Source organism: Panthera tigris, chromosome D1 (genome assembly GCF_018350195.1).
Source record: "Panthera tigris isolate Pti1 chromosome D1, P.tigris_Pti1_mat1.1, whole genome shotgun sequence".
NCBI classification, from domain to species: domain Eukaryota; kingdom Metazoa; phylum Chordata; class Mammalia; order Carnivora; family Felidae; genus Panthera; species Panthera tigris.
The window spans coordinates 53,959,318-53,987,005 of record NC_056669.1 but is presented as its reverse complement, the minus strand read 5'-3'; the positions used below and the strand labels follow the sequence as shown (position 1 = coordinate 53,987,005).

Here is a 27,688-nt window from a genome sequence, read left to right as displayed (position 1 = left end):
ATTTTATATCCTGTTTTTGTGAGTTCTTGGTTTTTTATAGAAATCAGATCCACCTATTGTTTCTTCAAATTTTCTGCCCTCTTTTCATCCTCTTTTGGGACTCCTATAATGATTTTCATTACATTTGATGGAGTCACTGAATTCCCTAAGTCTATTATCATTTTGTGTAGTTCTTTTCTCTCTCTTGTGTTCAGTTTAATTACTTTGTCTTCCAGGTCACTAATTCTTTCTGCTGCTTCTTTCCTTCTGTTCATTCCATCAAACATGTTTCTGATTTCATTTATTGATCCCTTTATCTGAGCTATGTTATTCTTTATCTCTGTGTTAAGGTTCTCACTCTTTTCTCAAATCCAGTGAGTATCTTTGTGATCGCTGCTTTAAATTCTCCATCAGGCATGTTACTTATACCTGTTTCACTTAGATCTCTGGCCAAAGCCTTGTCCTGTTCTTTCATTGGGGATAAATTTCTCTGTCTCCTCATTTTGTTTGCCTCTCTGTGTCTGCTTCCATGTTAAGAAAGTCAGCTATGTCTTTTGATCTTGAAAGTATTTACTTCGGGGCGCCTGGGTGGCTCAGTTGGTTGAGCGGCCGACTTCGGCTCAGGTCATGATCTCACGGTCCGTGAGTTCGAGCCCCCCGTCGGGCTCTGTGCTGACGGCTCAGAGCTAGAGGCTGTTTCAGATTCTGTGTCTCCCTCTCTCTGACCCTCCCCCGTTCATGCTCTGTCTCTCTCTGTCTCAAAAATAAACATTAAAAAAAAAAAAAATTAAAAAAAAAAAAAAGAAAGTATTTACTTCATGAAGAAGAGGTCCCAGAGTACCCTGCCATGCTGTGTTTCCTATTCATCAAAACCTGGCACTTCAGGGGTATATTTTATCTGTATTGCTTACTAACTGATATTATGGTGTTCCATTTTGTTAAACACTTGATGAAATTTTGATTTCCAACAAAAGCAGGACCTGAGATGAGCTTAAACAGTTTATTTGGAAAGTATTCTAAGGAAGGCCTCAAAAAGTAGACATACAAATTCAAACAATCACAGAACGTCCTTCATATTGGTGACCAGCCACAGTATCAATCTGAAATAGTACTCTGCTTCTTTCTTTGGTGTCTCCTTATTCTCCATGTACCGGGGCCAGTTTCAGACTTCACCTGGAAAACTCAAGGCTGCAAACCAAGAGGCATCAGGGAGAATGTAGTTTGGGATGTGCTGAGCATTAGGGACAGCTCAGAGAATGGCAGACTTGATATTCACTGTTTTCACTAGCTACATTTTGAGGTTATTTGTCATCAAACAGCAGATAACTAATACAAAGGGGGAAAAGGGAGGATGGGTAAAAACTAAAGGGGAACAAAGAATTAAGGAAGAGTTTATTCTTTTTTTTTTTTAATTTTTTAAATGTTTTTATTTTATTTTTGAGAGAGACAAAGACAGAGACAGAGCACGAGTGGGGGAGGGGCAGAGAGAGGGAGACACAGAATCCAAAGCAGGCTCCAGGCTGTGAACTGTCAGCACAGAGCCTGACGCGGGGCTCAAGCTCACAAACTGAGATTATGACCTGAGCTGAAGTTGAATGCTTAACCAAATAAGACACCCTGGTGCCCCAGAGTTTATTGTTCTTTAAAAAAATTGTAGAGATTGTAGCTTTCAAAAAGGGTAAGGGGGAAAAACATATATCTGTACTTAAGGTGTGTGTATGTGTGTGTTGTGTATAAACTTTATTTATAGGCAACAAAAGGCTTAAAAATCAGAAAAAAGGAAAAATATTTTTAAAAAGGACAGTAAATATGAATATGAAATTAGCAAATCTCACTAAATATTTAAGTAAATTATCTACTTTTTTAATTTGAAGGGTTTATCTACTTTTTTTTAATTTGAAGGACTTTTTATACACATCCACACACACACACACATCCACACACACACATATATTATGTAAGGTCATAAAATAAGTCTCAACAAAATTAACTGTATCAAAATCATAGAAAGTACGTTCTACATGTTATAAAATTAGAAACCAGTAATAGAAAAAAAATTGGTGAAATTTACAAGTATGTGGAAATTAAACTACAACTAAATAACCAATGGGTCAAAGAAGAAATCACAAGAGAAATGAGAAGATACTTTGAGATGAAAGTAAACTAAATATACCAATTTATGGAATGGAGCTAAAGCAAGAAGTAAAGATGGAATATAATAGCTGAAAATGCCTATGTTAAAAAAAGAGGAAGATCTCAAATCAATAACCTAAATTTCCACCGTATTACTAGAAAAGAATCCCAACTAAACCCAAGGCAAATAAAAGGAAAGAAAAAAATAGAAAAATAGGGAAATTCTACAAAACTGTTAAGTTGGTTCTTAAAAGATCAACAAAATTGGTAAATCTATAGCTACACTGACCGGGGGTAGGGGTGGGGGTGGGGGGAGAACACTCACAATCAGTAAAATAAGGAAAGAGGGAATATTACTACCAACTCTACATAAATAAAAAAGATCTCAAGTGGATCTATCAACAATCTAATGCCAATAAGCTAGGTAGAATGAACAATTTCCTAGAGACACAAACTACTGAAATTGACTCAATACCTATAGGGAATACCTATAGGGGCACCTAGGTGGCTCAGTTGGTTGAGCTTCCAACTTCGGCTCAGGTTGTGATCTCACAGTTGGTGAGTTCGAGCCCTGAATTGGACCCTGTGCTGACAGCTCAAAGCCTATATAGCCTGTTTTGGATTCTGTGTCTCCCTCTCTCTCTGTGCCCCTTCCCCACTTGCACTCTCTCAAAAATAAATAAATGCTAAAAAAAAAAAAAAAAAAAAAAAAAAAAAGAATTAACATTTGATGAACACTTACAAAAAATAAGAGGAAGTAACTTCTCAACTAATTTCTATGAAGCCACAGACATCTCAATAAAACACATCATCATCCCTATGAATACAGAAACAAAAATCCTCAACAGTAAATTAACAAACCAAATCTGGCAACATATAAAAAGGATTATGAACCACGATGAAGTGAGACTGTAGGATTGCACAGTCCCAACATATGAAAATTAATCAATGCAATATACCATGTTAATAAAGGGAAAAACCACATGGTTATCTCAGTAGATGCAGAAAAAACATCTGACAAAATCTAACACCTTTCATGATAAAAAATATTCAACATACCAGGAAGAGACCTTTTCTAGTCTGATAAAGAACCTCTATGAAAAACACATATACCTGGGGTGCCTGGGTGGCTCAGTCGGTTAAGTGCCCGACTCTTGGTTTTGGTTCAGGCCATGATTTCACAGTTCATGAGTTCAAGCCCTGCATCGGGCTCTGCACTGACAATGTGAAGCCTGGTTGGGATTGTCTCTCTCCCTCTCTTTCCACCCCTCCCCTGCTTGCTCTCTGTCTCTCTCAAAAATAAATACACTTAAAAAAAACCACACATATCTAATATCATATTAAATCTTAAAAGACTGAAAAATTTCCCCCAAGGATCAGGAACAAAGGATGTCTGCTCTCACCATTTCTATACCAGGGGTTATACCAGGTATACCAGGAGTTCTGGTTTTCTTACGCAAGAAAAAGAAATAAAGTATGTCCAGATTGGAAAGGAGGAAGTAAAACTATCTGGATTTGGAGATGATATCATCTCATATATAGAAAGTCTTAAAAATCTACAATAAAACTATTTGAGCTAATAGTTTGACAAAGAAGCAAGACACAAGATTAATATACAAAAATTAGTGTATTTCCACACATTAGCAATGAGCGATCCGAAGATGAAGTTAAGAAAAAAAATTACATTTATAACAACATCAAACCAAGAAAATACTAAAGAACTGAACAAATAAGTATAAAACTGGACTCAGAAAACTATGAAACGTTTTTGAAAGGAATTAAAGACCTAAATATTTTGAAAGACATCCTGATCCATGGATCAGAAGACTTATTTTTGTTAACCTAATATTCCCCAAATTTACCTACAGATTATATCTAATCCTATATAAATCATAGCTGGCATTTTTGCAGAAATTAACAAGCTGATCCTCAAACTCATTAAGAAAATGCAAGGAAAGCAGAACAGCCCAAACAATCTTGAAAAAGAACCAACTCAAAACCTATTACAAAGCTTTAATAATCAAGACAGCATAAATGATGACATAGAAGTCAACAGAATAGCAACTTCAGAAATAGACCCTTCTATTTATGTTGAATTGACTTTTTACAAGAATGTCAAGGCAATCAAATATGGGAAAGAATGGTCTTTTCAACAAACAGTAATGGAATAACTAACTGGATATCCACACTCAAAAGGATGTGGTTGGACCCCTATCTTATATACAAAAATTAACTTAAAAGAGATCATAGATCTAAACACAAAAGCTAAAAGTACAGAACTGTTAGAACAAATTAGAGGATTACATCTTTATGATCTTAGTTTGGGCAATAGTTTCTTAGATATGACACCAAATCACTAGCCACAAAAGAAAAAACTGTATTGGACTTCATCAAAATTAAAACCTTCATGCATCGAAGAACATTACACAGAAAGTAAAAGAAAAAACACCAAATGGGAGAAAATGTATGCAAACCATGTATCTGGTAAGGGTCTAGCATGCAGAATATATAAAGAGCTCTTAAAACTCAAGAACAAAAACACGAACAACCAACTAAACAAAGAAGGATAGGAGGAGGCATTTTTCCACATTTTCTCAAAGCTATACAATGGCCCACAAGTATATGAAAGGAACACTCAACATAATTTAGTCATAAGGAAAATGTAAATCAAAACCATGGGAACCCCCACTAGGATGCTTAAAATCAATCAATCAATCAATCAATCAATCATAAGTGTTAATGAGGAAGGATGTAGAAAAACTGGAACCCTCATAAATTGCTAGAGAAATTGTAAAATGGTGCAGCTTTGGAAAAGAGTCTGGCAGTTAAGTAGTCAAAACAGAATTACCATATGACCCAGCAATTCCACTCTAGATATAAGAAATGAAATCACATGTCTACTCACAGCAGCACTTTTCATAATAGCCGAAAGATGGAAACAAGCCTAATATCATAAACTGATAAGTAGATAAATAAAAAGTGGTATATCCATACGAAGGAACATTATTCAGGCATAGAAAGGAACAAAGCGCTGATTCATCCTTTAACAGGGATGAAACTTGAAAACATTATGCTAAGTGAAAGAAACCAGACACAAAAGGCCACATATTGTATGATTCTATTTATATGAAATGTCCAGAATAGGCAAATTCATAGAATCAGAAAACAGATTAGTTTATAAGGACAAGAGGAAAGGAGAGTAATTATTAATGAGTATGGGGTTCCTTTTTGAGGTGATAAAAATGTTCTGATTTAGACAGTGATGATAGTTGCACAACCTTGTGAATATACTAAAAAACACTGAATTGCATACTTTCAAAGGGCAAATTTTATGTTATGTGAATATATCTCGATTTTTTAAAAAATGAGCTAGAACCTGTAGTTTTCACCATAGAACTAAAGGGGTTTATAAAATCATCTCATTTCTCACATTTTATGAAGAAACAGACAACGGTGCAAAGTAGATTATCCATGGTTCTAAAGTTTAACAAGAGATGGGAACAGTATACAAGATATTTCTACCTAAATTCTCAGAACATGTAAACAAATAAACCCACTTTAATAACAAACCCACATTTATTTACAAGGGACTATACCCTTTAAGATATTATATAAAAATCAATGCCCTGAAATTCCAGCATCTCTTTTAAAGCTCCAAAACTTGATTCTTAACCATTAGTAAATATTTTATTAAAGGCAAAACAGCGATTTCACTGGTATTTTCTAAAGCACTTTTTTAAAAAAACGTTTATTTATTTTTGAGAGACAGAAAGAGACCGAGTATGAGGTGGGGAGGGGCAGAGAGAGAGGGAGACCCAGAATCCAAAGCAAGCTCCGGGCTCCGAGGTGTCAACACAGAGCCCAATGTGGGGCTCGAACCCACGAACTGTGAGATCATGGCCTGAGCTGAAGTTGAATGCTTAACCGAGCCACCCAGGCACCCCTAAAGCACTTTAAATAGTTAAAAATTTGCTCAGTTATCATTCACAGTTTTAATATATTTTGGAGATTTCATTCAACATTAGTTTGGGGTCTATATCTCCTCTCTTGAAATGTGGCCAGAATTGTGGCTGCTTTCAACGAACAGAAAAGGAGCCAGTGAACTGATTAAAATTGTTATGTCACTTAATTTGGAATGATGTGTTATACACCAATAAATGGAAAAGCACATGTGATTTTTATAATAATGTAACAAGCAACTCTTATACCCTGATGATTCCTCTTTTCACAGTGCTCTGAAGTCATATATATACCTCCCCCAAAAAGAAAGCAGGTATGAAAATACATGGGTAAACATGTATTTTTTTAAAAGACAAGAAAATCATACAGTTTTCAAAATACCAAAAAATATAACCTAATATTCTGTTATGTTATAGAATTAAAAATATTCCCAAAAGATATCATGGAGGTAGGTACATTTATCAGCTTGGGCTTCCAAAAATTGTGTAGGTCTCAAAGTTTGGATACAATTTCAGACCATTTTTCCTGAATGGTTTATCGTAAAGCATTCTGATTTCCCAGGTTGTCTTCACTAAAGGATAGCTTTGGCCTTATTGGTAACTGGTAATCTCCTATACTGATTTAAAGGTGTTATGACATCTTACCATTTAAGTAACAGACAAATTCTGTGTCAATGCATACAGTGTGATCTCAAGGAAAAATGACAACTTTCTTTGCCTTATTTATGTCTTACTTGATTTATCTGGATGATTTTAAGGATTAAATGAGAGAAGACATGAAAAGTCCTAGGCACGGTGTTAGGCACAAAAGGGACATAACACCTCTGAAACCCAAATTTAGGACTAAACACTATGGCTTAGTAGTTGCAGAAAAGAATCACATACTGATAGTAATTGTATGGATTTCTAAGTCATATTTTGCAACTTTTAGTAGACCATTTTAAAAGTTCAGCATATTACGAAACACATCAATTTATGCTACAGTAATATTTCAGTAACAGAGAAGGCACATTTTTTGAGAGGGTAGGGAGAGAGAAGCAGAGAGGGAGGAAGAGAATCTTAAGCAGGCTCCATGCCAGCATGCCAGCGAGATCATGACCTGAACTGCAATCAAGAGTCGGATGCTTAACCAACTGAGCCACCCAGGTGCCCCAGAGAAGGTAATTTTTAATATTTACCTTGATCAAATATTTTTCCCATCTGTCTGCCGTAACAGATTTGCCAATCTTCCTCATCAACTTCAAATGGAGCTCCACCAATTCTTTTGGTACTTAAAAGAAAGAAAAAATACTGTTAGCTCACAAAATAAAACATTTATAAACATTTAAGATAAAAAAAGAACTTTCCCCTTCTCTGAATACTTTTTCAAAATAGAGGATGTTGACTTTAACTATCTTTTAGACCTGTGAATCAGAAAAGACTAAACTAGGGCAAGAAATAACTGAAAACCACTCTTTTAAAGATGAGCAGGAATATTCACATTTTCTTTCAAAGCATTATCAAGTAAGAATGAACTCGAATGTAAACTGTGGATTTTTGAGTGATAATGATAGGTCAAAGTAGGTTCATTAATTATAACAAATGTACTTCTGTGGTGCCAGGAGATATGGATAGTGGAGGTCGTATGTTGAGAAAGAGTGTATATGTGAACTCTCTTTGTGCTTTGTGCTCTTTGAACTTTGTGCTCTATTTTTCTGTGAATCTAAAACTGCTCTAAAAAATAAAGCCAATTAAAAAAAAAATATCATCAAGTAAAAGCCCTTAACCATACAACCACAATTTCTACTAGTGTTTGTTTCTCATAACACGTATTTGTATACTTTACTGACATTACAGACCAAGACACAGATTCATAAAATTAGAAAAGAATCAAGGAATATAAATTCCAAGTTGGATATGGATATGGATATCTCAGAAACAGTCCAATGGCTTTCAACCTATTTCACAAAACTATTCTTTCAATCTATACCTTCTCTATGGGCTAAAGTCCTCTACATCATCCCTCTGGATCTTCACTTGACAATTTTCAGGACAGAACACTGACTTATCTTCCAAAGTTCTAGTTATTAGAAAGTTAGCCTTATACAAAGTCAAAATCTGCCTTTCTACACCTAGTTCTTACTCTTATTCTCTAGTTTCAAAGACAATATTTTCAACTCCTCTTCAGCTAGAACCTTCAAATATTTGAAGACTATTTTACCTTCCCTCAGGTTTTCTCTTCTAACTGTAAACAGCCAGAGTTCCTCCATATATCCCTTGGGTATGACGTGATTATGTTGTTTAATTATATCTGTTAGACGGAAGGGAAATAAAAGGACACACATACACAGCCATCAAATTTGGCATTTTCCAAATACCACTAGTAACCTAAGAGAAACAGGAGGTATACTCTCTAAAACGTTTCCATAATCAAATACATTAGAAAAATACTGGATTGGGGTGCCTAGGTGGCTCAGTCGGTTAAGTGTCCAACTCTCGGTTTTGGCTCAGGTCATGATCTCATGGTTCGTGGATTCAAGCCTTGCGTTGGGCTCTGTGCTGACAGCGTGGAGCCTGCTTTGGATTACCTCCCTCCCTCTCTCCCTCTCTCCAAATAAATAAACTTAAAAAATTTAAAAAAAAGAAGAAGAAAGAAAAGAAAAATACTGGATCAAAACAAAGGTCTTATTTTTTGTTTTAAGTGCAGGACTTCTTGACAACTTTATTGATGGATCTTGTGTGCACGTGAATATCCAAGGATATAATCTTCAACATTCACCTAATATATCTGACCATGGAATTTTGTGTGAAACATACATACAACACTAGCTTATCTTAGGATACAAGTGCTCTTAAGAACAGGTTGGGAAATGATGGACTAATTTTCAGTCATTCTTTTAGACTCTTCATTCTCCACTAAGCTAATTTTAACTTGAAACAACTCTGCAGTATAAAAACATTGACCCATTCAATAAATTTCTGTGGGACCACTATTACTAAACAAGAAAAAATATCCTTAGTGGGCCTACTCATGTGAGTCTTTTTAGGGCATTAGACAGTGGATCGTGGGTTGGAGGTGGGGTGGTGGCAGTGGAAAGAAGCATAGGATGGGTGGTTACAGACAAGTAGACTATTACTCTAAGTCTAAACCTGAACTTGGGATTGAGGGTGAGGCAGAGAAAAGGGGAGAAAGGACCTTACTTACAGGAGTAACAGCAGATGCAAAAGACTGAAAAAGAAGTGATCATGGAACTGGAGGCATGGAAAAAGGACATGATCATGAAGAGCTTTGTAAGTCCAGGCTAAGAAATTTACATTTAAAAATTTAGACAAGAGAGTGCTCTCTCTGCACTTTAGAAAGCAAGTGAATTGCAGGAAAACAGACTGCTTTTATTTCCTTGCTTGTTTTGGGAGGTGGATGCAAGGCAGAGATAACATGTAAATTCCAGAAAATATCAACCCAGAAAGATGGGAGTAACGTGAACATAGGTAGAGATAGTACAGACAGAATTAGGCAGATCTGAGAAATATTTAGGAAACAAATAATACAACTTAGTGATTGACTGCTTGTGCAAAGCTATAGAGAGAGTCAAGAAAACCTGAGGCACTGGCTTGGGTAAGTGAGTAGACTCCAATGACAACACAGTAGGAAGAAAAAGACAAGGGCTCAATTGTCAGCTTAATATAAGGTGATCATGATTTTTCTGGTGAAGGTCTTTAAACACTGAATCTCAAATTCCTCATCTGTAAAGGGCTACATTAGCTATTTTACAGTTTTAAAGCTGTAAAATACATAAAGCTAAAACACCTTTATTTTTATTTGTCATGACACTTGTGGAACCAAAGTCTGTTTCAATTTCTCCTTGTCTGCTTTCCCAAACACAACAGTCATGATGATTCAGCCTTTAGATATCTCAACCCTGTGCCCTATTTCCCCCACTTTCTCTAGGATATTACTGTACCTTCTCACTTCAAAAAAATAACTATGATAGTCTCTTATAACCAGTCTTCCAAAAATACTGTTTTCATAACACTTCCCATTCATCGACATCTTTTCTGGCTCCTAAATACCTATATTAAACTCATCCGGATTTCTTACTCCAGCCTCAGAGTCTTAAAGTCAGTCTCACCCTAACTTTTCAATCACTCTCTCTCACTTTTACACTGAAATCCTTCATTCAAATCAAAACAGGATTCTGGCCTGTTCACTAAGCATACCCAGTCCACTACCTATCTGGGCTCTATTCAAGCCTTCTAGTTTACTGTTTTCTCCCACTTGAATTGCATTTATCTTTCTATGTCTTATCAATAAAAGGCCCAAAGTCTCTGTGATAGCCTTTTAATGATTCCAGCAACATGTTTATCCTTGGAATGTCCAAAGTATTCATTCTGCCTATATCACTTCCTTAGCAGCTGGCTAAAAGCTTTGCATCAGTGTTTAATACGTGTCTTTCATTATCATAAAGATACATGAAATCACACACACAAAAATTGATATAATTAGTACTACTATATTTCTAAAAATCTAAAAGGACAGAAATAAATGTATGCAAAAAAAAAAGGATTTCATCCCACTTGGCAACTGTAGACATTATTGATTTAGGCATACAGAAATAAATTATATATATATATATATATATATATACACACACACACATATATATATATACACATATATATATACACATATATATATACACATATATATATATACACATATATATATATATATATATAAAGAAATAAATTACATAGTACTTGATTTGCTTATTAGGCCATTGGCTCTTGCACAGCACTGTCCAACAGAAATATAAGATGAGTCACATAATTTCAAATTTTCTAGTAGTTCATTCATAAAAATAAGTCAAAATTAATTTTAATAATATATTTCATTTAATACTACAATCCGAATGTTATTTCAATATATACTCAAGATTTAAAATACCAGGTATTTAAAATTTTTTTTCACTTAATATTTTTATTTATTTTTTTAAATTGTGAAGGTGGTCCGGCTTTAGCTAAGGTTATGATCTCATGGTTCATGAGTTCAAGTCCCACATGGGGCTTGCTGCTGCAATGCAAAGCCCACTTCGGATCCTCTGTCCCCAACCCCCCCGCCAGCCCCGCCATTTCTTCCCCTTCCTCCATGCTCTGTCACTCTCAAAAATAAATATTAAAATAAATATATAAAGAGTGATATAACTGACACATAACATTATATCAGTTTTTTTATTTTTTAATGTTTATTTATTTTTAAAAGAGACAGAGAGGGAGAGGGACACACGGAGCATGAGTAGGGGAGGGACAGAGAGAGAAAGGGAGACACAGAAACTAAAGCAGGCTCCAGGCTCTGAGCTGTCAGCGCAGGGCCCGACGCAGGGCTCGAATCCACAAACCGTGAGATCATGACCTGGGCTGAAGATGGGTGCTCAACTGACCCAGCCACCCAGGAGCTCCATATTAGTTTCATTTGTACAACATAGTGGTTCAGTATTTGTATACCTTGTAAAATGATCACAGTAAATCTAGTTAACATCTATTACCTTACATGACTGCAAAAAAATTTTGTAAGGAGAATGTTTAAGATTTATTCTCAGCAACTTTCAAACATGCAATACGGTATTACTAACTGTAGTCACCATGCTGTACATTATATTCCCATGATTTATTTATTTTATACCTGGAAGTCTGTACCTTTAGACCCCCCCATCACTCAATTTACATCTTATTTTTTGTACTAAGTATTAAAAACATATTGTACATTTTACACTTACAGCACATCTCAGTTCACACTAGCCATATTCAAGTGCTCAAGAGCCATTTATGTCTAGTGGCTACTACAGTGGATCATACAGAGCTAGTATATTTAAAACTAAAATGTATAACCCACAATTTACTTACAACTTACTTACATTTTTGAGATAATTGACAAATTAATTTCAGATATACAACTTAATAATTCAATATTTGTATATATTACAAAATGATCACCACAGTAAATCTAGTTAACAACTAATTTGTTTATATTTTTTGTTTCAAATAGAACTGACAAGCTGGTGATCTTTACGGACATTAGTGGCTCTTAATATTTTGTCAATTGATAAGAAACAGGCAAAAACTTCAACAGTAAAATTATAATCAACATCGTGGTTAAATTGAAAATATTAAAATTCCCATACTCTGTATTCTCTAAACATGCTGTCTATTCAAGAGACCATTCTATGATGAACAGAAATAGTCTATTTCTTTCCTTTCCAATAGGAAAGAGTCCTTTCCAATACAGAGTCATCTATATGGCTTGATATGTGGCTAATAAAACTGAGGTACTAAACTTTAATTTTAGGTACTAACTTTTAGGTACTAAATTTAGGTACTAACTTTAATTTTAGGTACTAATTTTAGGTACTAACTTTTAATTTTTTAAATAAAATTTAAATATCCACGTGTAGCAAGTAGCTATGATTTTGGACAGTGAAGCTGTAAATTATCAATTATATTTTTAAAACACTTGATCGTTTTCTAAAACACACAGTGACAATCTGTAAATTCACTTATTTATCACCTGGAACATTTTCTAAATAGTCTCATTTCCCAAGCATCAAGATAATTATTAACTTCCTTCTCTAAATGTATCTATTAACCAACTTCACGTCATTCTGAAAAATATAGGTTTTGTCACAGCTGAACCTTTCACTAGATAGATATGATACATAACCTTTAACTGACCCATTTCTTTCATAAGGCCTCAGGAGGTAAAAGACTGTGAAGCAGAAGAAAAGGTCAGGGTTGTGCGAATTCAGGAAGGCCCTGCCAAGATGATGCAGGCATGAAGCAGCAGAAAGTGGTAGAATCCCAGACTGCATTACTGATCCAATCACCCAAAGATGTTCTATATTTGGACATTTTTCTCTTTTTTAACATTATTTTTTAATGTTTATTGCTGAGAGACAAAGAGACAGAAGGTGAGTGGAGGAGAGGCAGAGAGAGACAGGGAGGGAAAGAGAGAGAGGCGGAGAGAGAGAGAGACAGAATCCAGGCTGTCTCCAGGTTCCAAGCTGTCAGCACAGAGGCTGACGCAGGCTCGAACCCATGAACCATGAGATCATGACCTGAGTCGAATGCTCAGTCAGACGCTCAACCGAATGAGCCACCCAGGCGCCCCTATATTTGGACATTTTTCTAAGCATCTTTCCAGCACCAAGCCTTAAGAATGCTACTGGTTCTGCAGGCCCAGTCTTACTACTTATAATTTTGCTTTCTAAATGGTCAAAATTCACAGCAACTCATAGTAACTACATGATAGAATTCTTCTCATTTCTCAATAAAGTTTTACTTAAACTTCTATGTTTTTTTTTTTTTTTTTTTAGTTTAGTTTTAGAGAGAGCACACGAGTGCATGCAGAAGCAGGGAAGGGGCAGAGAGAGAATCCCAAGCAGGCTCCACACTGTCAGCACAGCCTGACGCAGCACTAGATCCCATGAACCATGAAATCATGACCTGAGCAGAAATCAAGAGTTGGACACTGCCTGCCTGAGCCACCCAGACACCCCTAAACTTCCTCTATGTTTGTAAGCAAAGATACACTTACAGTCCCAAAATAGTTGATTTCATATAGGTTACTGATCAAAGAACATTGATTTCAGATATGATGATTAAAAGATAACCTAACAATAAACTTTTACGTATTGCCCAGTTTTTTCCAAACTCTGTTGAAGGAGCACAGATTAGCAAATTCATTAGCAATAATGAGACGATTCCCACAGACCACTTGATCCTTGAAATAACTATTATGCATTTATATACCTTATCTTCAAATAATTCATTTAATCAATCATCCTAAAATTTTGTGAAAAGCAGAGGAACAGTTCAGACAATGAACTGTAATTTAGGCCACTCTCCGAAAAGCCACAGTTCAGAGATGCCAAGTAAGAATAATAAAAATCACTAAGCTCAGCTTATTACCACAGTGGAAAAAAATAAATCCAAGAAGACCTAGTATGCAGGCAGATAAACCAAGGGGTATCTGCTGCTCCACTTTAGGTTTGTTTCATTTAGAATCATACTGCTGTTCTCCTACAGGTAGAGAAACCAAACATGATTCAGATTATTTAAGAACCCAAACTGTGAAAATGTCTCCGCTACAAAGAAAGTAATCAGGGGTGCCTGGGTGGCTCAGTCGGTTGAGCGTCCAACTTCAGCTCAGGTCATGATCTCACACTCCGTGAGTTCGAGCCCTGCACTGGGCTCTGTGCTGACAGCTCAGAGCCTGGAGCTTGCTTCAGATTCTGCACCTCCCCGTCTCTCTGCCCCTCCCCTGCTCATGCTCTGTCTCTCTCTGTCTCAAAAATAAATAAAAACATTAAAAAAATTTTAAAAAAAAAAAAAAGAAAGAAAGTAATCAGTGTACTGGAAGTAATCAGCATGGTTGGAGGTTGTGATAACCAGCAATTCAGCACTCCTTCCCAAAGGAGAAGGTAGATATTTCTTATGGAGAGGAAAGGCCTCTTTCTGGGTAAAATGATGTGAGCCACACTCACATTAGTCGGTCTTTAAGGGGCTTCCTTTTCCTTACACGTAAGGAACAACGTCCTGGCAGAGGGAATCTGAGATACTGGAGACCATGGCTTCCAGTACCATATGCCTTCACCTCTAATCAGATGATTTTATTTCCCTTCTCTCTTTTCTCTCTGCTTAATTAATAATCACAGAGGACTTGAAGGGTGGAGAGAATAGGAGCGAAAGACCCTAAACAAATTTGAAAAGAAATAGTAATGTGACAGTATTTAAGGGAGAGGAGGACCTTTCCCCCAACAAACTCCAACAGTGAAAAATTCAAAGACTAGTACACCCTTCGCCTAGATGCATCAATTGCTAACATTTTGGGGAAACATTTTATAAACGGTAAAACCGTTAATAAAGATGAGACCTTGAAGAAGCAGCCAACCAAGCCAAGGTAGAGAAGAGAATGCTAGCCACAAGGAAATGCCTATACAGAAGTCCTGAGGCAGCCAAAAGCTTCTAGTGTGGCTGGTGAAGAAGTAAGCAGGAGTCAAATCCTATAAAGCCTTGGGTGCCATGGAAAGAGTTGAGATTTTATTGTAAGTGTTATAAGAACTTGAGAGAGAAATTTAGGAAAGATTCACGATCCAAGTTTTTAAAAGATCATTCTGTGTCTAGGATCTGCTTCAAAATAATCTAGGCAGCTGGCGGGGGTGGGGGGGAGGGGAGTAGATGGAGTTACAGATGAAACAAAATCATAACATCGTACCAAAGTGGGGGGGGGGTGATGGGTACACGGAAGTTCATTATACAACTTTCTACTTTTGTATCTTTCACATTTTCCATAATTTAAAAAGGTAAAGGAGATGTGGAGGTCACTTTGGTTGCTCTGCGAGGAATGAATGAGAGGGAAGCAAATACTATTAATTAGGAGGCTACTGCCACACTTTAGCAAGAGATGATGATGGCCCAGGATAAGGCTGTAGCAGCATAGATGCAGAGAAGTGCCCTCAAGGAAAAGTGCAAAATGTAGAAAGTTTCTAACTAGCACCTTCACCAATCTTGATCAGGAAGTACCTACTATATACTTGTCTTCAATGTGATCCCAATTAATTTGTTCATTTTTAAATTAAAACAAAAAAATTTTCTAACGTTTATTCATTTTTTGAGACACAGAGCGAGACAGAGGGTGAGTGGGGAAGGGACAGAGAGAGGGAGACACAGAATCTGAAGCAAGCTCCAGGCTCTGAACTGACAGCACAGAGCCCAATGCGGGGCTCGAACTCACAGACTGCGAGATCATGACCTGAGCCGAGTCAGACACCCAACCGACTCAGCCACCCAGGCACCCCATAATTAATTTGTTCATTTTTAAAAGCAGAAACCACTTTTTATTTAATCATACTAAGTCAGAAAAGGAACACATACACACATTTAATAAATCAAATAAATTTATTTGTATCATGTCTTATTTCTGATACTCTTCATCATTTCAAATGTCCATGTTTCACTTAAAAGCCTATACTTAATATTTCAACTAATACTTAAAAGTTCTTTTATGTATGTATTATGAAAAGCATTAGACACAGTCAGGAGAAAGAGGTGCAAACTTCAATTTCCTTGTCCATATAAAGTTGATCTAAAGTCCTCCAGCTGTATTGTTTAATGCCTGTGTCCAGGTATTGAGGCAGGTATTAATTGCCTAATAATAACACAACAGTCAATCATGGGATCTTAGAATTTTTGAACTGAAAGCAATGATCTAATTCACACTATCTAATAGACTAGAAAATTTAGTTAACAAAGATATGATGTGAAGTGCCTACCACCAAGCAGAGGCCAGGCAAGAGCCCAAACCTTCCAAGCCCAGTGCTCTAATGTTTCTTAAAGTATTAAATGAATAGAGAAACAGTTCAGAAGACCTAACCTACGAATCAAGCCACCCCTTCTGCACAGCTCCATTTAAATCCATTTAAAGTATACAAATCAATGGGTTTTCTTTTATTACATAATTAACTTTTTAAATTGTGGTACAATACAAATAACATAAAATTAACATTTTAGCCATTTTTAAGTGTACACCTCAGTGGCATTAACTAGACTCACAACACAGTGCCACCACCACTATTTTCCAATCCATCTTACAGGTAAAATTTTAAAATAGTCACTCCACTTCCAAATTGCTTTCTGGAAACTTATAACTATAAAAACAAAATCCACAATAGTATATGTTCTCAGTGAGAGTAATATTAATATCATATAGTCTTAATTATCGTTAAGTCTCACTTTGTAATTATCTACCATCTATCTCTTCTTCCTCCTCTCTCCCATCCTCAGATGTAAGCTCCATGAAGACAAGGGCCAGATCCAACTGCCTTTTTCATCATTGTATTCTCAGTACCAAGCACAGTTCCTGATTCACTCAAGGACTTGATGAACTGGAACAGAGGCAAGAAAATAAAGGAGAAGGAAAACAACAGGGAGAACAGTTCTGCTGCTGCTAGAGAAAAAGAGAGTTGCTACAGGTGTCAAAGAGAAATTATGTGAACTAACAGTAGGCAGGAAAGTGATGAGGAGGTGGATAAAAAAGATGGCAAAAGTGGCTTTGGGTTCACTGTGTGAGCCATCAGGCGATATCACCAATTCAAGACAACTTATTTGCAGTTTATGTTTATCCCTTTCTCTCCCTTTTGAGGGGAGAAATGGAAGAGGTGAATGCTCCCATGGGAATCTGTATATAGGAGCAAATAATGAAGTCTGTGTGTTTAAATAAATACCTATATAAGGGCACCTAACTGGCTCAATCGGTAAACTGATCCCTGGAGTTGTGAGTTCGAGCACCACATTGGGTGCAGAGATTACTTAAAAAAAAAAAAAAAAAAAAGAAAAGAAAAGAAAAGAAAAGAAAAGAAAAGGCCTCCATTTCTTTGTGAAATGTATAGTCTATTCCTTGCTAACAAGTGACCAGTTTACACTTTTCCTTCAATCAACATTCATTTAACAAACAGAGATAGCTAGATGAGTAACATACTATGTCATCTTAGTGTCTTGAAATCTTGGCATTAGACACAGACAAGAAATGGGTAAGACTGTAATTTCTATAGTTATTTCAATGAACAAGAAAATGCATATCAAAACACTATTATAAACCCTAAAACAATACAAACCAAAGTTACTGTTATTCACCACCAGATGGTGATCACGTCTTATTAAAAGCAAAACAATGACACCTTATTGGGGGGCCAGCCAGCTGACTGCTAAAAATGATTATTAAGTAAACCAGGGTATCTGAATAAAATGTTGGTGATTTTTAAGTAAATGCAATTAAAACATCAGCAAAACAAGAGTAATAAAAAATTAGATTCTGCCTGAAGACTTCTAAAGGAACTGATTTGTTCATGTGCACATTTGATAACTCTACAATATAAGGGGAAAAAAACAGTGCATGTGTTTCTTGTTGTCTTTTACTAGTTATTTAACTACTCACATGACCTGGAACTTCTTTAACCTCAGATAGAGATATTTCTATTTAGCAAAATGGTACCACTGAACATTTTAGAAGAAAACAAAACCAAATCAAGGTGTTCAATGTCACTAATTGTCAGGGAAATGGAAATCAAAACCACAATGAGATATCACCTCACACCTGTCAGAATGACCAAAATCAAAAACACAAAAAATAACAAGTATTGTTGAGGATGTGGAGAAAAAGGAACCCTCATACACTGTTGGTGGGAATCCAAACTAGTGTAGCCACTGTGGAAAATAGGATGGAGGTGTCTCGAAAATTAAAAATAGCATTACCATATGATACAGTAATTCCACTACTGGGTATTTACACAAAGAAAACAAAACAAAACAAAAAAACCCACCTAATTTGAAAAGATACATGTACCCTTATGTTTACTGCAGCATTATTTACAATAGCCAGAAATGGGAGCAGCCCAGGTGTCCATCCATAGATGAATGGATAAAGATGTGGTACATATGCAATGGAATATTAGCCATAAAAGGACCAAATCTTGCCATTTGCAAGAACGTGGCTGGACCTAGAGGGTATTATGCGAAGTAAAATAAGCCCATCAAAGACAAATACCATATGATTTCATTCATATGTGGAATTCAAGAGACAAAACAAACAAACAAAAAGACAAGTAGGAAACAGACTCTTTAATATACAGAACAAACTGGTTGTTGCCAGAAGAGAGGTGGGGGGGATGGGTCAAATAGGTGAAGAGGATCAACGGTATGTTTATTGTGATGAGTACCAAGTAACATAAAGAATTGCTGAATCACTATATTATATATCGGAAACTAATATAATACTGTATGTTAATTATACTTGAATTTAAAAAAAGGAAAAAGCATACACACATACAAAAAAAAAACCCTTTATTAAGAAATGTTGAAACAAATCCCAAAATAGAGACTAGCATAATAAAACCCATGAACTCATCACACAACTTCAGCGATAATCAACCAAGAGACTTTTTCCCTCTCCCATATGTCATTTTAAACCAAATTCCAGGTATCATTTCATCCACAAATATTTCACTATGTATCTCTAAGGGATATAAACTCTTTAAAAATAACCAGAATACCATAATTACTACCTAAATATGAATAGTTCCTTAATGTCATAGAATTTCCATCAAACAATTTTTAAATATTTTGGGGTGCCTGGCTGGCTCAGTCGGTACAGGCATGTGACTCTTGATCTCAGAGTCATGAGTTTGAGCCCCACGTTGGGTGTAGAGATTACTTAAAAAAAAAATTCTTCAAAAATCCAAATTTTTAAATATTTCAAATTAACCAAGAAATGAAATTCCATTGTACTGTTACCTCTGCAGCAGATGCTGGAGGCACCTCACCTTTACCCTCATAGCAATTAGGACTCCAGTGCAGGCTAACCTGCAACCATGTGCAAGGCCTTTCTGATTACAGGGCAAGGAGTTAACCCTTCCTGAGAGCAGCCCTGAATCAGTGCTGGGATAAACCTGACATAAGATCTAAACTATCTGTTTCCTGGCAGTGCTTCCCAAATAAACTACGTGCACTCACATTTTTGTCTCAGAGTTTGCTTGTTGGGAAATCTAACATAAGACAACCTCTTAGTTTGAATGAAAGCTATGGACATCCAAAGAAAAATGTAAACATAAAAATTTCTGCAAATACATTCAACAAGTTTAGAGAACCCAAAAGGCATAGACATATACCAGTTTAAAGAAACCTTCCTCCTATAGGTTCAAGATAGCTGAGATCTTAATTATGTTTTTCCAAGTGTTGAATGGAGATTGTTCAGTTATGCTGAAAAACTAACATCCCTCCCCTTATTCTACACTGTTGGCAAAGAAACATCATTATCTCAATACTTAGTTCTTCTGTACAGAAAATCTAATCTAAATGAAAATAAACAACTGTTGGCTTAAGGTTCTACACATTTTAAAGAAAAACAAATGTTCAGAGGAGTGGTTTACTAAAACTGGGTCCGTGAAAAAGCCACTAGAAGTTAAGTTTACAAGTATATTCACTTACATATGAACTTCAATGGATTTTTTTTAAACTACTGCTGGCCTCAAAGAACAAGATTAAGAGTAAGGAACTTGTGGAGATTTTTTTTGAAAAAGTCCCCTCCCGACTAACACACACTGCTCCTACCATTCTGGGGAAAAAAAAAAAAAAAAAAAGTCTATGAACTCAGTCTCTTTCTTACCTGTCCCATTTGCTCCAAACTCACCATAATCTGACTTCTATTAGTTAAACTAAATGGATGCTTTGGTTTTTGTCTTAATTTGGCACCATGTGACACTGGTGACCAGATCTTCCTTCTTGAAACCTGGCCATCCTGTGACACTACTTTTCTGATTTCTCCTCTTATTTCTTTTGCCTCCTTTTAAATTCCTTTGCAGACCCTACACTTCTGCCCTCTCCTTGAAAGGTGATTCTGTTTTAGGACTTAATTTCTTTTGTCCCTAAGTCACCTCATCCATCTCTTCACTTCAGTTTAAATATGCTATCTCACTGTGCTGGTTACAGGTATGTTCAAGTAACAAAAAACCTTACCACTGTGGCTTCAGGGAGTTACTTTTTCTCATATAACAAAAAGTCCAGAGTAATGAGCTGCTAGTTTTGGTTTAATGGCTCAACAACACCACCTGAACTTCTCGTAATTCCCAAACATTCCATACGGTTTCTAGACTCCAGATCTTAACATGTACAGTCCCCTCTATCTTCAACCCACCTCTATTCATCCTCAAAGTTGTCTGGTTGTTGCTCCCTCAGGAAATCACTCTTTTACCTTATCAGGATTAAGTGCCCCTGATGGGTATTCCAAAATGATTCTACTTATGCATTACATTGTATCATAAATGCCTATTTGATCAACTCTATCCCATGTTAAACAAGACTGAATCTTCAGCACCTGGGACAGTGACCACCACATACCACACGTTCAATAAAGACTTGTTAAATGAATGGATTGATTTGGATTTAAAAAAACAACAAAAGAAAACAACTTTGGGGTGCCTGGGTGGCTCAGTCGGTTAAGCGACTTCAGTTCAGGTCATGATCTCGCGGCTCATAAGTTCAAGCCCGCTATCGGGCTCAGTGCTGACAGCAAGGAGCCTGGAGCCTGCTTCAGATTCTGTCTCCCTCCCTCTCTGCCCCTCCCCCGCTTGTGCTTGGTCTCTGTCCCTCAAAAATAAACATTAAAAAATTAAAAAATACAAAATTTTTCAAAAACATGAAACTCTCCTAACCCTAGTACCTGACTGACTAGCAAATGAATAAATAAATAAATAATAAAAAATGTTTCTTAATGAACCAGATATAAAACAGATAACAAATTTCTAAAATTGTGAAGGTACACATGTAAAATGGAATATACATTTTGGCATTGCACACTTATGCCACCCAATCAACAACTTTACCCATGCTACCAGTTTACAACTGGCCAACCATGAACTGGTTTTTATGAGTAAGCTTCCTAACATGACAAGAGAACAGACTAAGATAAGCAAAATATAAAACAGAAGAGAATGACTAAATGGTTCCCTTGTAACCCCATTCCAGTCAGTCACCCCACTCCCAGACAAAGGCAACCACTGGTCTGCCTTCTTTCACTATAACTTTGTCTTTCCTAGAGCTTCATATAAATGGAATTATACTGTATGCACTTATTGTATCTTTATGCTTTATAATCTAGATTATATATGTATTTTTCAGCTCTGTTACTGGGTGAAAACAGTCAGAATTATTGTATCTTCCTGAGAAATTAGCCCTGTTAGTGTTACAAAATATCCCTTTTTATTACTGCTCATGTTCCTTGTTCTGATGTCTCCATTTTCTGGTATTAGTATAGCTATTCCAGTTTTCTTATGATTAGCTTTGCACAATATATCATTTTCTATCCTTTCATTTCAAACTATATATTTAAAGTGGATTTTCATAGCATATAGTTGGGCTTGCTTTTTTACCCACGCAGACAATCTCTTTAATTTCAATTAATTTTAACTCAAATACCACAGCTGGCTAGTGGTGACCAGATGAGAGACAGAAGGTTTAGGTCAAGCAAGGTCTAGCAAACTAAGGCTCACAAGGCAAATGCATCTTGTCACCTGTTTTTGTACAGCCCACAAACTAAGAATGATTTAACTTTTTTAAGAGTTGGTGGGAAAAAAGAAAAAGACAAACAGTATTTTGTGGGGCACCTGGCTGGCTCAGTTGGTAGAGCGCACAACTCTTGATCTCGGGGTTGGGAGTTGGAGCCCCAGCTGGGTGTAGAGATTACTTAAAAACCATTTTTAGGGGTGGGACGCCTGGGTGGCTCAGTCGGTTGAGTGTCCGACTTCGGCTCAGGTCATGATCTCACAGTTCGTGAGTTAGCCCCACGTTGGGCTCTGTGCTGACAGCTCGAAGCCTGGAGCCTGCTTCGGATTCTGTGCCTCCCTCTCTCTCTGCCCCTCCCCCGCTCATGTTCTGTCTGTGTCTCGCTCAAAAATAAATAAACATTAAAAAAAATTATAAAAGAAAGAAAAAAATCTTTTTTAGGGGAGCCTGGATGCTTCAGTCGGTTAGGTGTCCCACTTTGGCTCAGGTCATGATCTCATGACTCATAAGTTCGAGCTCCATGTTGGGCTCTCTGCTAACAGCTCAGAGCCTGGAACCTACTTCAGATTTTCTCTGTCTCTGCCCCTTCTGCCACTTGCACTCTGTCTCTCTCTCTCTCTCTCAAATACAAACATTAAAAAAATCTTTTTTAAAAAATAGTATTTTAAACACATTGCAATTACATGAAATTCAAATTTCAGGATCTACTGTTTTACTGGAACACAGCCACACTTACTCATTTATGTAATGTCTATAACTACTCTCAGGCTATATTGGCAGAAACGAACAGTTTCAACAGATACTTTATTTTGACCACAAAGGTCAAATGGCTTTGACCACAAAGCCTAATATTTTTTAATGTCTGACTCTTTACAGAAAAAGCTTGCCAAACATTGATTAAAACCACTGATATTAATACAATTACCGATATAATTGGATTTAAATCTACAATCTTGCCATTTGTTTACTATATATCTTAACATTTCTTTGCTCCTTCCATCTTTTACTGTCTTCTTTCATGTAAACGTACCTTAAAAATAAATTAAAGTGAACATAATTTAGCATTTTATTTAATATCCACTATTGGCTAATTAGGCACACTTCTTCATTTTAATATTTGGTGTTTGCTCGAGGTTTTATAATATGCATCTTTTAACTCAACACAGTGTAACATCAAACAATGTTCTCTCACTTCATGTAAAATATGAACACTTTTTATCCTTCTAATACCATACTTCAATTTCCCTACATTTTCCTTCTACATATGTTGTAAAACTTACATTATGATTTTTGTTTTAAGCAGTGAGTTATCCTTTTTAAAGATTTAAAATTAGGTAAAATGGTGGGGCACGTGGGTGGCTCAGTCGGTTGGGCAGCTGACTTCGGTTCAGGTCATGATCTCCAGGCTCGTGAGTTCAAGCCCCATGTCGGGCTCTGTGCTGACAGCTCAGAGTCTGGAGCATGCTTCAGATTCTGGGTCTCCCTTTCTCTCTGCCCCTCCCCCACTGGCACTCTGTCTCTCTCTGTCTCAAAGGTAAATAAACATTAAAAAAATTTTTTTAATTAGGGGAAATGTTTTTTTTGTTTTGTTTTTTAAGTAGGCTTTACACCCAGCATAGAGCCCAACATGGGGCTTGAACCCACAACTCTGAGACCAACACCTGAAGTGAGATCAAGAGTGGGACACTCAACCGACAGAGCCACCCAGGCACCCCAGGAAAATGTATTTTATATTTACTCACATATTTATCATTTCTTGCAGTCGTCATCTCTTTATCTAGATCCAACCTCTCATTTGATCTGTTTTCTTCCCATCTGCAGTTATTTGTGAACTGTATGTCAAGTAGCTAGTAACAAATTCTCTTTGTCTGAAAAGGTTTTTATTATATCCCCATTTTCAAAGGATATTTTCCTGGCTATGTAAATATTGATAGTTTTTTTTTTTCATTAGTGCTTTAAAAATATTTCAGTATCTCCTGGTTTGCATAGTTTCTGATAAAAAGGCTTCATTGTTTCTCTACACATGTCTTCTTTGGCTACCTTCAAAATTCTTTATTAGTGGTTTTCAGGAATTTGTTATGTCTTGGTATATGTATGTGTCTGCCCTGCTTTTGATTTCTTAAGACTAATGGATGTATGAATTGACACTTTTCTTCAAATTTGGAAATATTATTTCTTACAATATTTTTGGCTCCATCCTCCTTCTAGGATGTCAAATACACTTTGTTGTATCCTGCTTGGCATTGTCCCACACATAAAAGAGTTAATTTGGTTGTTTTCAGTTCTCTTTCTCTGCTTCACTTTAAGTCTACTGTTAGATCGTCAAGTTTGCTGTTCTGTTCTGCACTGTCCAATCTGCTGTTAATTTTTTATTTCAAATAGTATTAGCTTTCATCACTACACATCCCATTTGGTTCTTTTTTATATATCTTCCATTTCTCTACATTCATATTTTCCTTTAAATATATCCATTAGTTACAGTAGCTATTTTAACATTCTTGTCTGCTGGTTCCATTACTTCTGTCATTTCTAAATCTGTTTCTTTGGGCTGATTTTTCTCCTGGTCATGGGTTACAAAGGACCTGCTTCTTGGCATGTCTATCAATTTCTGCTTGGATGTGGGAAAATACCATGTTATACTACCATTGTTGAGTATTTGTGATCATTCTGCAAAGAAAGTTGGGCTTTGTTTTGGCAAGCAGTGATTTGTAGATCTATTTGATCCATCTGAGGACTTTTCTGTCTTTCCTGTATGACAAATCCATTGGGTTCTCCACTGAATGCCCTGAGTGCTTCAAAGGATCATTTGCTATGTCTCATCAGGGTTAAACATCTCTTGTGTAAACTCAGGAAATGTTCTGCTAATAAGCCCCTAGATGTTCACTGCTTGGCCTCATGGAGTTTCACTTTATGCATTTATGATCCTAGTATTCAGCAGCAGACTCAAGGTGGCCCCTGTACAGATTTCTGCTTTTGTCTGCATAGCTCCTTCCCTTTCAGAACCTGGCTCTGCAACTTCTAGTTGCTTAAGACTCTCCAACATCCAACTGTTGCCTTTTCAACTGAGTGAGGCTTCCAGGCTCCCTCTTCCTGCTTCCGCGGCTCCAGACAGGAAGCCAAAGTAGTGGTAGACCTTACCTCCTTTATTTCTTCTCTCTGAGGTCACAATCCTACTCTGCCTATTGTATAATATTGAAAACAAGATAATTCATTTATTTTGGTCCAGTTTACTTAATGTTTATGACAAGGGGATAGAGACTTATTACTCTAACATGGCCAGAAAGAGAATTCCTAATTCTTATAAATAATACTATAAACAATATTAAAGACTTATGTATTTGAGCAGATCACGTGAATTAAGAGAATAATGAATTGTAAACAGATCTATGCATTTTATGTGAACTACCTAAAATGAAGCAATAGGTTGGTTTTAACATTTCCAAAAAAGGCAAAAGGAACTGATAGTAGATTCTTAAAACAACATTAGAGGTATTATTGTCTCCATTATGAAGAGGTTCAGAATTTAATAAATTGCCCAGATATACAAATATCAAGTGGCAAAACTGAGATTCTAGCCCAGTTAATAGTGAAGGCCATGTTTTTTACTCTATACCACACCGCTTCACATTATTTCTCACCACAGATACTACATTTTAAAAGATTTGGTGTACCAAACTGAATTTATTAAAAACCTGTGTTTTACTTGCTAAGGTTATTATTAACTATCAATCAAAATATCTGACCTGCAAGGGGAAAAGAAACTACCATGGTGAGTTACGAGTACTTCATATAGGAGTGCCTGGGTGGCTCAGTTGGCTCCAGTCATGATCTCACAGTTCATGGGTTCGAGTCCCGCGTCTGGCTCTGTGCTGACAGCAAGGAGCCTGGAGTCTGCTTCAAACTCTGTGTCCCCCTCTTTCTCTGCCCTTCCCCACTCACACCCTGTCTCTCTCTCTCAAAAATAAATAAACATTAAAAAAATTTAATGCATTTATATGAAATACTTTTTTAAAAAGAGGATTTCATATAAATGCAATGATATAATGTCCTTATTAGCCTGTGAACTTTTAACAAATGTACATATATATTTAAATTTAAATTTGGCATCTTAAAGTGTCTTAAATGATTCGTGGACCCTTGGTTATGATTCATGCAATCAAGTAAATCCCTAAGGAACGTATATATATATTTCCTATTTCATGTGGGTAGACATTATGTTCACCATTCAACGTTAGAGAACATGAAACTGTAAGTTCTACTGAAATTTTACTCACGATACCTAGAGAAGGGTTTAGCATATGAGAGGTACTCAATGCACATTTGGGGAATAAAAGATCGCCATTTTAATTCTAAGTACAATGATGAAAGTTACATCACATCAAGATGGTGGGCTGACCCTCCTGCCCAAATCCCTTCAAATGACAGTTTTAAAAGGAAAAGGAAAAAAAAAAAAAAGAAAAAGAAAATGGAAAAGAAAAAAAAAGTAATGTGCTTGCATTTGCGATAAATATGGAGTAACAGGAACTATACTGATCTTACTCGCTGAAACAACTAAGCAATGAAACAGAATATATGAAACAATGGCACTTAAGACATTATACAAGAAGCAACAAAAGAAAGGGAACATTAGAGATGAGAAACAAAGGATATAAGCCCTATAATTGCCCCAGTGTACTACCTGGGTAAAGAGGCAAAGAAGGAGGACCTGGTCAAAACTTGGCAATCTTCCCAGGCCAAAGAGATGAAGCTGGAAGTCAAGAAGGCAAACTAGAGACATGAACTGGAGTTCATCGAGTACAGCGACACAGGAGAAAACTGTAGAGGGCACTCTGGAAATCTAAAAACAGTTCCCTCTGCACCTTTATATCAAAGTATTGATCAGTGCATGTATGTGAGGAAACTACCCAAGATCACAGAAAGAATCACCCAAAAGGAATAGAGGGAACAATGCCCATTGCCCACAGAGGTCTATGAGCAAGTCCTGTCTCTAACAGCTACAATGGAAAAGTTCACACATCAAATAGCATTGGTTAGAACGGACAAATTACATCCCACACTTATTCCTGTATACCCCAAGAACTAAGAATGGTTTCTGCATTAGGGCACCTGGGTGGCTCGTTGAATATCCAACTCTTGATTTCACTCAGGGCAGGATCCCAGTGTCATGGGATCAGGCTCCAAGTCAAGTTCTATACTGAGCATGGTACCTGCTTGAGATTCTCTCTCTCTCCCCTCTGTCCCTCCCCAGCTCATGCTCGCTAGCTCCCACTCTCATAAAATAACATAAAATAAAACTAAATTAAAAAATAAAATAGTTTCGGCATTATTAAACAGCCAAAAAAAGTCAGAAGGTAATATTTCATAATAACTGAAAAATTACATGAAATTCAGATTACAGTATCTAAGAATATGTTCACAACCATGCTCATTCATTTAAATACTCTCTATGGTTGCTTCCACACTGCAACAGAAAGGATAGGTAGTGATAGAGACTCTATAGTCTACAAGGCCTAAAATATTTAGTATCTGAC

The 27,688-nt window shown here is 36.5% G+C and overlaps 1 protein-coding gene across 4 annotated transcripts in view; it reads right to left on the bottom strand.

Moving 5' to 3' along the window:
• RSF1 (remodeling and spacing factor 1) overlaps positions 1 to 27,688 on the bottom strand; it is a 158,687-nt gene that overhangs the window by 108,676 nt on the left and 22,323 nt on the right. For 3 of the 4 annotated variants that reach the window (XM_042957506.1, XM_042957507.1, XM_042957509.1), the window contains exon 2: positions 7,250 to 7,341. In XM_042957506.1, the coding sequence (XP_042813440.1) occupies positions 7,250 to 7,341 (92 nt within the window). Of the gene's footprint in view, positions 1 to 7,249; positions 7,342 to 8,271; positions 8,362 to 27,688 lie in introns of all 4 variants that reach the window. The other variant, XM_042957508.1, reaches the window with a different exon arrangement.